The sequence below is a fragment of the Onychomys torridus genome, chromosome 4, assembly GCF_903995425.1.
Source record: "Onychomys torridus chromosome 4, mOncTor1.1, whole genome shotgun sequence".
Lineage (NCBI taxonomy): Eukaryota > Metazoa > Chordata > Mammalia > Rodentia > Cricetidae > Onychomys > Onychomys torridus.
Window position 1 is genome coordinate 148,695,403 of NC_050446.1, and position 14,976 is coordinate 148,710,378.

Consider the following 14,976-nt stretch of genomic DNA (forward strand, 5'->3'; position numbering starts at 1 on the left):
ATATAATAAGCAGCTGTTATTTTGAATCATTAAGAAAACTGCAGCTACAGTGCTGGGAAGATTGCTCAGTGGGTACAAGAGCTTGCTGCATAAGCACTGGGACATGGGTATATAATCCCCAGCACCCATGTAAAAGCCAAGCATTGCCCTGTATACCTGGAAACCAAGCATTGAGGGCAGAGATGGGAGGAGCCTGGAGAGTTCTCTAGCCAGCTAGCCTAGTCAAAATGGCAAGCTTCAGTTCAGTGAGAGACCCTCTCTCAAGGGAATACAGTGGAGAGTGATAGGGTAGGACACCCAGTGTCCTTCTTTGGCTTCTATAGTGTGCCTGTGGGGATGGGCGACCCTCCCTACAAGCACACATGCTCATACAACATGCATATACACCAGAGAGCTGAAAAAAATGCAACTGCAAAGAGAAGTTAGTGGAAGGTGTGTGACCTTGAGTAATAATGTTGTGGTGATATTGTGTTCCCCAATGTATTGTGTACCGTAATAAACTTATCTGGGGTCAGAGAACAGAACAGCCACTAGACATAGAGGCCAGAAAATGGTGGCACACACACACCTTTAATCCTAGCATTCTGGAGGCAGAGAACCATTCAGATCTCTGTGAGTTCAAAGCCACACTAGAAACAGCCAGGCATGGTTACACACGCCTTTAATCCCAGGAACTGATGGCAAGAAGCAGAAAGGTGTATAAGGCGTGAGAACCAGCAATTAGAGCCTTTTTAAGCTTTTAGGCTTTTAGCAGCAGTTAAGCTGAGATCCATTTGGATGAGGACACAGAGGCTTCCAGTTTGAGGAAACAAGATCAGCTGAGGAATTGGTGAAGTGAGGTTGTTTGTTCTGTTTCTCTGGTCTTTCAGTGTTCACCCCTAATACCTGACTCTGGTTATTTCATTTTATAAGACTGTTTAGCAATTCATGCTACATAATGTACGGATTTTAAGTCTTTAAACTTCATTTTTTTTCTGGATTCAAAACCAGCAATGATGACAGTGAGGTTGTTGCAACTGGTTATTTCTAATGTTTCCATGTATTTGATAGAAATATAGTCAACGTATTTTTTTTTTAATTTTTACCTGTTCAACCTTACTTTTGCAAGGTAGTCTCTAGAAAAATCTAAATTTTCCTTTGAGTCTGGTTTATGTTCCCATTGTATTATTCTAGGTAATGTGAGTCTCTGGCTGTCTATGCACTTCTGTGCATACTGAGTGTCTATAATGCACAAGTCCTCCCTTGCTTCTTCTAAATTCCATCACCTTGGGTAGGTTGTTTCTCTGATTTGCATCCAATCTTTCATGTAAAAGCTTAGAAGTTGAGCCTTCTCATGCTTTGCAGCTTGGTCACATCCAGCCCAGTTGGCATGCTGTTCACAGACGGAACCTTGTGTGGATTTTGCCCACTTACACCTAAGTTCTTTCTTATCTCCTACCACACTTTCTCCTTGAACCTACTTCACCCAGATTCCTTCACAAGTACCTCCAGCTTCCCTCCACTGTTCTGATCACCACTTACCTCCTAATTATGTGGTTTCTGATCATTCCATCAACAATTGATCTGAAAGACACTCTTGGTACATTTCCTTAGGACAACCTCACCTTGGTCTTGCAACACAGGTCCAGGTATCTTTCTCACATCTACAGACATTAGGCCCAACTAAGCTAAGGGATGGAGTGAGCCATGAGCTGAACCTTTCCATCCAAATGGCCTCACTCCAAAGCCTATCACTCCAGCTATTTTCCTCTTTCCAAAGTTTATTTCAGAGAGGTGCCCTAAGAAGAAACTCGTTTCCTAAAAATATCAAAGAACTGAAAACGGGGATGATAGAGGCTTTGGGAGACAAACTGCAAAGTGTATAAATAAAATTCTGCCAAGTGTACACAGAATTATTATAAAGAATGCATTTCTGCTGCAGTTGTCCACCACCCTCAATATTACATTAAGTTAACTTAATTTTCTGTGGATCAGATTTATTCAAAGTGAAATTTCTCTTAATAGGTCATCTGAATAAACAATTTCAAGTGTTATTTGCCAAAAAAACAATATGTTTCCAGGCTTCAGATGAAATCAGCAGTGTCAGGCTAAGAAAACAGCCTCAAAAATTCACAGAGAGCTGGAACAATTGCACAAAAAAAATGGAGCCTCGAGGTCAATCTTTTCACTCAGTTCTGGAGGGAAAAATGATAGGCTTCTACTAAACCAGGGGAGATGAAATATGCCATTCTTGTAAAAATAAAGAGTGCCTAAAATAATATATTTTTTCCTTTGCTTTTTCCAAGACATTATTTCTCTGTGTAGTTTTGGTGCCTGTCCTGGATCTCACTCTGTAGACCAGGCGGGCCTCAAACTCACAGAGACCCACCTGGCTCTGCCTCCCGAGTGCTGGGATTAAAGGCTTGTGCTGCCTGGAAAATAATATATTCTTAAAGTGACATGTATCATATAAAGAGTAAGATACTCCAATATTGCCAGACCAGTCACTTAAAACACTATTATTTCATCAGAGGCCCTGTACCTTGCTTCTCTTGGCCTACAAATAGGGTGTTCTAGGCTGTTGACCCTCAGAGAGAAGGAAAGAGGCAGAGAGAGAAGAGGAGGAGAGGGAGAGGTGAGGAAGAGGGGGAGGGAAATGGAGAAGTTTGAAATGATGTGGAATTACATAAATGCAAGGAAGTTACTAGCAGGTGGCTAACTTGGTGTAGAAGTTTTGTCAGCCTCTATTCTGGAAATTTCTCTGAATTAGTGGGTTTGTGTAATGGAAGGGATGAAAGCTGGAGTTCTACTTCATAGTTGAAGAAATGGAGCTCTGAGAAGCAAACCAGTTCCATGACAACAGGAGGAAATAAACACACTAATTCTCTCGCTAGAGCCAAAATCTATAGGCTTCCCCTAACAGCATCTAAAACTAGGGTTTCCAAGGACACAGTCTTGGAACTGAGAACTGTGACAACATAAGTGGTAAACAGACTCTGCTTCAGGACAAATGTTACATTAACTCTGCCTATGACCTTGACACCATGGCTCACATGGCTACAGCTCAACTGGCACCCAGCACGCTCACACTCCTGTGCAAATAATCACCACAACCAAGCACAGAGGGAACCCCGGTCCATCGTCTCTGTCAATGCAGGGCCACTGTCGGCATCACAAATAAGAAAGGAAAGAGTCCAGAAACCGCAGGCTCCCTTCCTAGCCCCTACATTTAGACTTCTGAGAGCAGACACCACTGTACTCAGCCAGCACAATGATATCCATTGTGTTCAGAGCCTCTTAAAGGAAACCAGACAAGGATTGGTGAATGGACCCGCCACAGCTCACGCCAGCTAAGTGCTCCCACTCAGCGAGTCAGAGGTAGAGATAACACAGCATTTCCCTACCTTTACCCACAGTTTCATTTACTTTGGTTTCCTGCAGTCAACTGTGGTCCAAAAAATATTAAATGGAAAATTCCAGACGTGAGCAATTTGTAACTTTAATTATAGTATATTGATATGATTGCTCTATTTTATTAGTAGTCATTACTATTCATCTCTATTAAATTAAAGGATATTGTAGGTATGCACATATGATTTATATATATATACCCTCAGCATTCTCTGTGGTTTCAGATATCCACTAGGGGTCTTCAGAATGCCCCCATGGAATGGGAGTTGATGACACTATTAAAGTTACAACATAAAATCTCAGCCCTACCTGTGATTCGGCTTTTAATTTTTGTCTCATAAAATATCTGTTCCTCTTAGGAAGGCATCGAGCCAGCTATGTCTTGTTTAGATCATGCCCAGCATGTTTTGATCACATCACTATAAGTCATAGAGGTCAGCAGAGACGGCGGTACTCATGATCAGCACAGGATCTTCAAGGCTTGCCTGACAGATAATGGTACTTGGTTCTCACTGTCCGGCTGACAGGATGCTTAGCTCTGCACTAATAGAGAGTGTGGGCAGTTGATAGACCTTGACTGACCATCTCTTGTGGAGAAGTAGCTACAGAATTGTGGCTCTAGGAACCTTGCATCGTGACTCACCTGGACGGGAGAGACGGATTCCTTCCAGCAAACATGGGGCGTTTACAAGTCAACTCCTACAAAACCACTATCAGACAAGCAGTCCTAAACGGTACATACTCTATGACTGAAGTACCGATTCTCACTCGTGAAAGATCAGAATAATTGCTATAATTGTTGAGGAGTTGGTGGACTAAGATAACCTGGTTACATTGCCCACAGCCCATAGGTTCCAAGCTAGAATTCAAACCTAGATGTGACTCCAAGATCTAGGTTGGAAGATTAGAAATGGAGATCACAGAGACACACATCTACTCTTAGTTCCTGAGATGTCTGCAAGTGAGCTAGTAAGACAGAAAATGTATACAGAGACCACTGGAAGTTTTAGATCAGCCTGTCCAGTAATATCCCCCATGCTAATAAATATGTTCTGGGACCTGTGCTGCCCAGTTACAGCAGCTGCCAGTCACATGGCTAACACACATTTTATTTTATGTTATTTTGGTTAATTTGATTTAATTTTAATGCATTTTATGTATATGGGTTTTTAGTTTACATGTATGTCTATGTACCATAGATATGCCTAGTGCATTTAAAAGTCATAAGAATGTACTAAATTCCCAGCACTGGGGTTACAGACATGTGAGTACAAGGAATCAAAACTCTGGTCCTCTGGAAGAGCAGTCAGTACTCTTTATCACAGAGCCATCTCTCTAGCCCTATTCATTTGATTTAAATTGTCACTGAATATTATCATCCAGGGTGTAGTTAGAGACACTTCCTAACACCAGCATTTGGGAAAGAAAGTGGTCCCCACAGTTTGTGGGGCAGGGTAACTAAAGAATTCAGGTTCCAACATGCTAGAATGTGAATTAGGCTCTCTGCTTCAAGCATGAAAATCTTCCCTGTAGTTTAGTCCAGAGTCAAGGTCCCACAGTGAATCCTAGTCCCTTTAGTCCACAGATGAGTAATGTAAGAGTATCAATTCAGCATCAAATTCCTTTGTAACCATTATTTGTAATGTTATATGAGCATATACTAATTGTTCCTAATAGTGGGCTAACATTTCCATACATGCACATCAGAGTCTTTCCTGTACAACACACCTGAGCTCTCTTTCATTGCCTCCTGTCTTCATAAACCCTTTTATCTCTTCTCTGGACCCTCCTTTAACAACTTCATAGACGCTAAGTTTGTGGATTTTGTTTTGACTCAACCCAGACAGTTTTGCTGCTACCTATGAAGTCAAGTCATTTCTTCCCTGGGAATGGCTGTCAATGCACCTTAAGTTCCCCCCTATCTCTGAAGGAAGACATTCCTAACAGAGTGAGCAATGTCACTCACAGCAAGACTGCCTATCTTCTCCCCACAAACAAAACCACACTGGCAGGAAATAGAATCCTTCCATCTCCACCAACCCTGCATAGAGACAAATTCAATGAAAGGTCTTCATCGCCACGTCACATTTCTCTCCACTCTTTCCACAGAGATAAAAAATGAGATTTCCACTGCTGTGATTCCTCTCTTCCTATATACCACTTACTACCTGCCTGCTAATTGAAGAAATACATTGAAAACTGACTACCAGACAAGATCACCAACAGAATCTTTGGAGTAGAGCCTGTACTTTCCCTCTCCTGTCTCTTCAGGCCAGTCCTTGACATGTCTGTGCTTTTCAGATCATATATGACCCTCCACTCAGCAAGAGCATGCAAACCCTTTGTGGCCATTTTCATTTATCATTAAAGTAGCTTCCACATGCTTCACTGACATCTGAAAATGTTCCTTGTGAGCCTTTACTAACAGCTCACAGCAACCATGGATCCTCCAACCTGAGGACCATAGGTTACATAGTATTTGGGGGTAGACATACAAGTATCTGGTCTTCATTCATTCCATATATGTTTGAGAAATGATTATTAAGATGCTTGGCCTGGTAGGGAAAGATCTTTCTAGTCATCTTCCCAAAAAGGAGTAGACACATGACTTCTTGAAATACTTTCCATATCCAAAGATCTAAGGCCTTTGGGAGCACAATGACAACTGTCTGTCTCCATCTTTAGACATATGATCTTCACATTGTTGAGCTCTAAGGCCCTTGGGAGAATCAAACATGAGTTTCTGGAACATATGCCCTCAACATCTTTAAAATCTCTCCAGATCAGAATTTAAAGAAGAGACGTCACCCAGCTCATCCTCAGCCATGACCACAGAAAATGGCAGCCATTGCTAGGACAAGGTCACCACTATTACCTGGCTCAGTGCAGTTCTTGCTGCTCCAGAGTCCTGCATCTTCAGAAGTCAAGGTGTCATTCACTTGCATCAGCTTCCTCCCCACCATCCATTTTCTATCTTCTCCAATGAGATCCATGAGGTCAAGTTCTAGAGAGAAAAAAACAAAAAAGAGAATCACCATGCATCACTAACAACTAAATATAATGTTAGTCTTTACCCATGCTGGCCTGTATCTTAATCAGCTACTGTTTTCCTCTGTACTACATAGATGCCTTTAAGACATCTTGAATCTAACTGTTTGAGAGCTTCCTCTGACTGCTAAGTCCTACTAGGCCCAATAACAGCAGTCTCCTATCCAATGATAGGAAGGAACTCATATATACATACTTCATTGCTTGAGAAGGATGACAGTAAGGTATGCATTCTATACCGAATTCCAGAGTTTCCCACAGTGTGAATAAACTAATGTTGTCTACAAGACAAATCTCTTGATAAAGTCTATTTGATGGCTATTGCCTCTGTTTTTCAGTTCCCCACACCCAATGATGCTAAGAAATGTTCAACAACCAATAACAGTGAGGGAGGCAGTTGAGACTTGTAGCCAATGGATGATTTCCATGGCACCAATACTCTCACAAGAGCTAAAATCAAGCTATAAATATAACACCATTAACACCAATCTGGGAAGAATGGACTCTACTGAGTCGGTGTGAGTTGCTTTAGCCTACCAATGTCTATACCTCCACCATATTTGCTTAAATCTTCTCTCATATAACCAACTGCAGTTGAATGTATGCTCATATTCTGCTTCTTGGGGATTACCCAAGCTAAGGCACCATTTCACCAACACAAAGCAGTAGCCTGTAAGGGACCCAGCATAAGATTCCATAAAACAAGAGATGAAGGAAAAAGAAGGCTACAGAAGGCATGTTAGAGGGTGAGCATAACAATGCCTAGGTCTCTGGATGGGATGACTATGGAGATGAAAGTGTCAATACAAAGAACAAAGAGGAAAGGGCACATGAGGAAAGAGGCTCTCCATCTGGCTTAGGGGATGCTGAGTCTGAAGTTTCTACAGATAAGATTATCAGGAGGAAATCATATAGCTTCTTGGTAATGATACCTCAGGCAAGAGAGCTAATACAAAAGAGATCCCAGGGAAGGCCTTGGGATATAGTCCAGATGGGGTTTCTGGAGGTTTCATCACTGGAGGGAGATACCATGCATACATACATTAGTGATGAGTAATGAGAAGAAACAGAAAAAGAACATTTTTGAGAATCTAATGTTTCTCCAGAGAGCAGGCGGTTAAAAGAATTCAACAAAAGATAAGGAGAGGAAGGGAAAGAAGGGAGCAAGGTGGAATGAAAAGTAGGAAGAATGAACCCAAGGAAGCAAGATTAACAGTCTTCAACACCATGTCAAAATCAAATGAGACAAATAGAGAAATGATAGCTCAAGCTTGCCATGACGGGGTTACTGGAGATGGAGGTCATGACGGGGTTACTGGAGATGATGGAGGACATGACGGGGTTACTGGAGATGATGGAGGACATGACGGGGTTACTGGAGATGATGGAGGACATGACGGGGTTACTGGAGATGGAGGTCATGACGGGGTTACTGGAGATGTAGGTCATGACGGGGTTACTGGAGATGATGGAGGACATGACGGGGTTACTGGAGATGATGGAGGTCATGACGGGGTTACTGGAGATGATGGAGGACATGACGGGGTTACTGGAGATGATGGAGGACATGACGGGGTTACTGGAGATGATGGAGGACATGACGGGGTTACTGGAGATGATGGAGGACATGACGGGGTTACTGGAGATGATGGAGGACATGACGGGGTTACTGGAGATGATGGAGGTCATGACGGGGTTACTGGAGATGGAGGTCATGACGGGGTTACTGGAGATGGAGGTGGTCAGACATGGTAGTTCATTCTAGTGGCCTGGCATGAAGGAAAGAAATTATGGGAGATCACCTCCAAAATGGCTAGAATAGCTGTGGTTAGAAAAATGGTTGCATTAGGTTTTTGTTAGATTTGGGTATTTTTGTTTTTTGTTTTATTTTGTTTTGTTTTTAGAAAGAACTTAGAGTCGGGTGGGTAGAGAGGGGAGAGGATCTGGAAGGACTTGGGGAAGGGCAAGAATATAATCAAATATATTCAAATTTTAAAAGTATCTTAATAAAAATATAAAGAAAAATGGTTCTAAACACAAAACAAGGACCTAATTCTTGGGCCCAGTAGCTTCACACAGACCCCAGAGTGCACACCTATACAATGTGACATTCTGAAATTGTCAATGTAGAGCTAAAAGCCACCATCTCCTAGTGTCTATTTTTACAGTGATTCTCAATTTTCCAAACCATTTTACCTTCATTATAGAGTGTGATTCTCACAACACTACACAGGAGAGTATGAACATTATCTCTCCATCAACAAACTGCTACAAGATCACAGGAGGTATTCAGTAAGCACAAGCTGAAATGACCATTCCCACCTTATACATGGACAAACTAGGGTCCTGGACCTCTCTGAAAAGTGTAGTGCTCATGTGGATCTCACTTCAAAATCTACTGATAGTATCAGCAGCTCATGAATTTAGGTTTTCCCCCAAATACAGCCCTAGTCCTGGATGTAAAATTGTCAAGATACCTAATTAGAACTTAGGTATTTAGCTAGAAAAGCATCCCTAGTCAGAGAAGGTGTGGGACAGTCCAATAAACCATCACTTTAACTCCAAAATATAAAAAACCTCTATGGTAGCTACATGTATTCACTTGGCCAAAATTACCAGAACAACACTTAAGAAAGGAGTCAAAGTTCAATCAAGTTCTCTGGATAGCTTGTTTAACCTGGGTCCTATGACTAAAACTGATGTCAAACAGAAAAAAAATCCTCCAAGAACTATGAACAAAGAGTAAAGTCAGTAGCCTTAAACTCCAATAAGCCATCTTCAAGCATACATGTACCATATTAAAACTATCAAGTGCAGGGAGAGGCATTCACTTTGTCCCAGGCAAGGGGTCAGGAGTGGCTCCTAAGGAAGACTTGAGCACCACTGGCTGACAGATGTGATCCCAGGAAGAACATGCCAGGGAATAGAGAAGTAGAATAGGGGAGCTATGCATCAAGCCAGCTGGCAACATACATGAAGAGCACTGGGCCCCTTTGAAAGTGCTACAAGCCAGAGAGAAAGCATCTCAGATCCACAAGTCGGAAGGGAACATGAGTACTGGTCTACCTACTCCTCTGCCATAGGCTTGAGGTTATTCCCAGAAACATGAATTCTCCTGTTTTTCTTTTCTTTATTTTTAAAATTGTGTGTGTGGGTGGGGGAGTGTATGTGTGTAGGGTGTGTGTGTGGGGTGTGTGTGTGTGTGTGTGTGTGTGTGTGTGTGTGTGTGGTGTGTGTGTGTGTGTGTGTGTGTGTGTGTGTGTGTGTGTGTGGTGTATGTGTGTGTGCTTGTGTATGTGGGGGGGTTATACATGTGTGTGTACATGTGTGTGTGGAGGGGATGCTTCAATGCAAGTGCCCATGGAGGCCAAAGCTGGGATTCTAGCTTGTTGTGAGCCACTAGATGTGGGAGCTGAGAATTGAACTCAGGTCCTCTGCAGGAGCAGTACATGCTCTTCATTGCTGGGCCATTTCTTTATCACCCTCTCCAGATTCTCTAACCTCTGACATGAATCTCCAAAGTAAGCTCTGGTGCACAGCAAAGGCCTTGGACAATGAGATGCAGGTTCTGGAAGCTGTACAGTGCCAGTGAGCAAGAAAGAGTCAGAACAACAGATATGGGCAGAGTACCACAACAGCTGCCAGTCCACGTGGGATCTAAAGAAACAGTCATGCTGTGGCTGGGAGTGTGGCCATTCTACTATCTGTCTTCATAATGTGGGTCAGAGAAGGGTGCTCTGTGGACCTACAGTCATAAGGTTTAGGCAGACCCCAAAGACTTGAAAAGAAGCAAAAGTATTCCTTCCAATGACTCCCAAGGCTCTTTTGCCAAGTTTCCATGGTTCTGTGACTCTAAGAGAAAAGCTGATACCAATTAAGAGATGTAAAAGCAAAGCCAGCTATTGTAGCAGAAAATTAGAGGATTTTTTAACATAATGATTCAATATCTTCAGGAATTAGACACTATTAAGACAGCACCTCAGCCATCCAAAACCTACAAACTTTTATCTCAACAAAAACAGACTTGACCACCGACCACTGATACAACAATGATGTTCAGAGTCTGAGAAAATATTAATAATAAAAATAGTAACAACATACAGGGAGAACAAAGTTTGATGGTACTGTAGCTCAGTTTGGATTCCTCAAAAATCTCCTGGTAAGAAGAGACCTATGTATCTCTGAAGTAAGTAAGTCAGAATGAAAATGGCTATATCAAATACTTTCCATAGCTTTTGTAATTGCACATATTGTGTGTGTATTATGAACAAACAATTTTCCATTCTTCAATATGTTTCATCTTCATAATAAACCTGTGTGGAAATACTAGCTTTATTTTTGCAAATAAGTAAATGAAATGGAAGCATACCTTGGTTAAGCAACTTGCCCTGCATTGCAGTGAACAAGTAGCAGAGGAGAGATTTGAACCCAGTATTAATGGTTTCAAAGGCCAGTTTCCTGGCAGATTCCTGGATGGAAGACGTTCACCCTAGTTGCAATGCACAGCTAATAGTGAGGTAGACTGGGAAAGCAGCCTGCATCTTATAATAGGTGTGGGTGAAGACTGTCTTACTACCTATTAAACAGTCCCCAGAAACTATTATGAAGTTGAGCAGCACACCTGGAAAACATCACAGACCAAAGACTCAAACACTTGTAGAATCTCATTCTACACATGGCACTCTACTCAAGGACCTGGCTATCTGGGACATGGGCTGCGGCATTCCTGGATTGGCAGAGAAAAGGCAAAGTGTGGGCAGTGGGGAAGCTGGGATGCAGGGGAAGGTGAAGCAGAGTAGCAAAGGGTGCCAACACTTGCTTCTCCCAGTTCTCACTCCTAACTAGCTTCCCTGGCTCCTCAGACTCCTCTGCTACAGCAAAGAGGCTGCTCCACAAAGCTACACTCGAGCAATGTCAACAAAAACACTTGGCCCCAGTCCACGGCATTCTTGGCTTCTCATCTGCCAGGCCCTGGACGTTGCATGTTGGCCTATTTAGTCAGGGAAAGGGGAGGAGGCAGGGGAAGCAGCAGGCTCTCCTGTCACATGTCACCAGCAGAGGAAGCTTGCAGGGCTGTGGTCTCTGAGAAGGAGCGTCAAGAGGGGGCCATAGGGATGCTGTGGGCTGCTGCTGGCGGAGGAGGAAACTCGGTTCTCAATCTGAGATCCAAGCTGCCTGCACTGAGGAAGCAAAGAGAGTGGAGGCTGGGTGCCAAGTTTCCGTTACAGAGCTGTGTGTTCACCCTTTGCACTTTAGTACTCTCTCCTCCCCCTTCCTCTCATTCTGTCTCTCCCCTACACTCCTTCCCATGACCAAAGCATACGGAGCCCAAGGATTTCACATACAATAATGGATCTTCTCGGGAGCCCTGTGACCCAGATCCTCAGCTCACAGCCTTGACTCCTAACACACTGCCTCTTGTCTGCTAGCCTGACTCACAGGCCTTCTATCCCTTCTCAGAGGCCGGTCTTAGGCTCAGAAGAGAAGGGGGGCTATTTGTTCTCTGCCGAGAAACGAATGCCTCAGAGACCTGGACAGGTTGAAGATGGCATTATCGGTGAAAGTAGAACAGTAGGAGAGGGACAGGTAAGTGAGGGTGGTCAGGGAAACAAATATGATCGAAGTACACCTGTGCACACACGTGCGTGCGTAAAAATGTCACAATATAACATAGCTTTGTGCAAGTAATATATGTTAATAAAATGGAAAATAGAAGAATGTAAAATGTATCTTGAATGTCCCTCAGCTATACGCCAAGTCCCCTGCCTGTGCCATGTCACTACAACCTGTTACCCTTTTGCTTCAGACGTTGATCAGCCAACCTGGGACCCAAGTCCATATCTGAGTCCATAGTCTAGACTTGCATTCTCCCACCTTGTCCCAGAGTGCTAGGGGAGGCAGGGGAGTGGCCTCCCAGGAACAACAGTCCCTCTTTGAGAGCACATACAACCTCTAGAGAACCGGGATGCTGTCCTGCTTTTTGAAAATGAGCATGGAGAGCCACCATTCCCAAGTATCCAGAACACCATAGCAACAGCCCCTCCCTTGCAGGTGCAGGAACTAAGTTATGGAACCTCCTGCATCACTCAAGAAGGAAGGAGCAGAAAACTCAGTCCAGGGCACAAGGTTCAAGCTGATGGTGATGGCCACTGACAGACTCTAGGCTGGCCCTGTAAGCCTCGCCAAGGCTATAAATACCCACTCTGCAGTTTACACAGCTGCCTCCACTCTATGCACTCCAGGTCTTCACCCCAGGGTTGGAGGTCAAGTTTGCATAAGCCAGCAGCCTGCAGACCTCCTTCTGCAGCCTCCAGTGATCAGCACCACTTTCCACACTGCCCCTATTCTGGCCCACCCCTTCTATCCCCAGAGAGTGGCCAGGCAATTTTTATTTTCTATAAGTGAAGGGGGTTTATACATGAGGATTTTTTCCAATGAACTTTTTAAACACTTTATTCCTATTTCATAAATCAGCTTACAAAGTAGCAGGCTTCCATATGGGACTTTTATACATATTCATTGGGGCCAATTCTCTCCCCTCTCATCTCCTTGCCCTCCCCTCCTCACTCCATCCTTCTCTTTCCACTTTTTTTCTGTATCTACTCCACCTCCAATACAAAATCTCTCAGAGTTTTGAAACAAGAACTTGCTTCTGTATTATTTCCTGGTCCCTGGGAAGGAAATGTGTAGCGAAGCCATAACTCCATGAAGTGAGCCCTCCGAACCCAGCCTAGAGGGAGAGGTTGAGGCTAGGTGGAAAGTGCACTGGTTTCTGTCAACTATGTGGAAGTGAGATCTAGAGGTATATAGAAGAAGAACTCCAAACCCAAGGAAGCCATGGATTCCATTAGCTTCTCTTCCTCGGGCCTTGTGCACATTGTGTCTGGCAGGTGACAGGACCCTAAGAATCTGATGGGCTGAGTCACACCTCCAGTGTCTCCCAGTTATCTCTGACACTCTCAAGCAGCAGCTTTCATGCTCCAATTTAAACTTCTTCCTATTGTCTCTACTCCAAGAGAAAACGTATGTTGAATTTGAATCCAGTTGAGGGTCTCAGTCTGTTTGAGGGGGTTCCCTTTTGCTCAGAGTAGAGGGGAACAGATAACCAACCCTTACTAGTCACCATCCCACTTCAAGTGGGGTTCTAGGAGTCAGGAGCACTTTCAGATGCCTTGGGGCTAGATACTGGATTCTGTATCTAATGCTCATGGAGCCCCCTGGCCACACCAGTTATGTGGGCTCCTCCCAGGCTCTGAGAGGCCACCCTCTCAGCACCAGAGGCAAAGGTTCGAAGGGCCTGTTAGAACCTGGTATTGCTGCTGGTATAGGGACAAAGAGCACAGTAAACTCAATCCTTGATGGAGCCAGGGAGGATGAGGACCTAAGCAAGCTGTGAGACTGATGACATACTGCCATGTCATATATCTATAGAAACTGTGCCCATCTCAAGACAAGATGCAAACTCATCATAGCAAATGAAATGGAAGGTCCATATTTCTCCTGACTTCTCATCAAAATTGTTTTCATTTCTAGTCCAGCCTGATGCTGGCCACTCCATTGTCCTGCCTTATATATCCACACCCATTTCACCAGTCCTAAAGAAGTGTGGCATGGGAAGGAGCAAGGTGGATGAATCCCTGGCAAGAAAGGACTGCCCAGAGCTTGAGAGCAAAGGCATGAGAAAAAGGTCAAACTGCTGAGGATGTTGGGAGGGTCAAGGTAGGGTAGCTGAGAAGCTGATACAGGGATGGAGAGTGCAGGCAGATTTCTCTCTTCATGACATACACTCAAATACTAAACAAAGCAAATGGGATTTTTCTAATGACCCATGCATCCTGCCCACAGCCCAACTTCCTCTTGATGGTCCATTGACCTGTCAGGGATCCAAGCTTAGCACCAAATAGCTCCCTTTCCCCTTAGTCTCTCTGAGCTCATCACTTCACCATACTAGAGAAGCTCCTTCACCACCTCCTGCCTACTGAGGCTTGTTTTCTGGATTCTATTGTCTGCAGAGCTGGAAATTCAGGCTCTTCATGATATGTCTCCTGACTGGCCCCACATAATAGGACCCCCCCACACACATACACACACACACACACACACACACACACACACACACACACACACTCTCTCTGCTTGATTCTATGAAGATTCTTGCTATATTTACTGTACTTCTCCCAAATTCCTATATTGAGTGTGACAGCATTGGGACATGGGTTCTTTAGGAGGTAATTAGATTATGAGGCTGAGACGTCATCACTGAATCACAGGGATAGTATTAGTGTCCTTATAACAGGACCCTGGAGAGCCTTCTAGATCTTTTCCCAAAAGATAAAGATTCAAGAAGACAGTAGCCTGCAAACAGAAGAACATCCTCACCTGACCGTGACCTGATACCTTGTTCTCAGAATTGTAGAACTATGAGGAAGAACTTTTTTTACTGCTTAAGCCATGTAATCTGTAGTATTATGTTATATTTAAGATACTTCTCAAATTTTAATATAATTATGTGCAAATACAGATTTTAGAATGAGTTTT

General features: G+C 43.5%; 1 protein-coding gene across 1 annotated transcript in view; it reads right to left on the reverse strand.

Annotated features, from left to right (window-relative positions):
* The window catches only part of Slc24a3 (solute carrier family 24 member 3), a 495,475-nt gene that overhangs the window by 417,721 nt on the left and 62,778 nt on the right, over positions 1-14,976 (reverse strand). Inside the window, exon 2 of the mRNA XM_036184903.1 lies at positions 6,266-6,394. Coding sequence (XP_036040796.1) covers positions 6,266-6,394 — 129 coding nt within the window. The remainder of the gene's footprint in view (positions 1-6,265; positions 6,395-14,976) is intronic.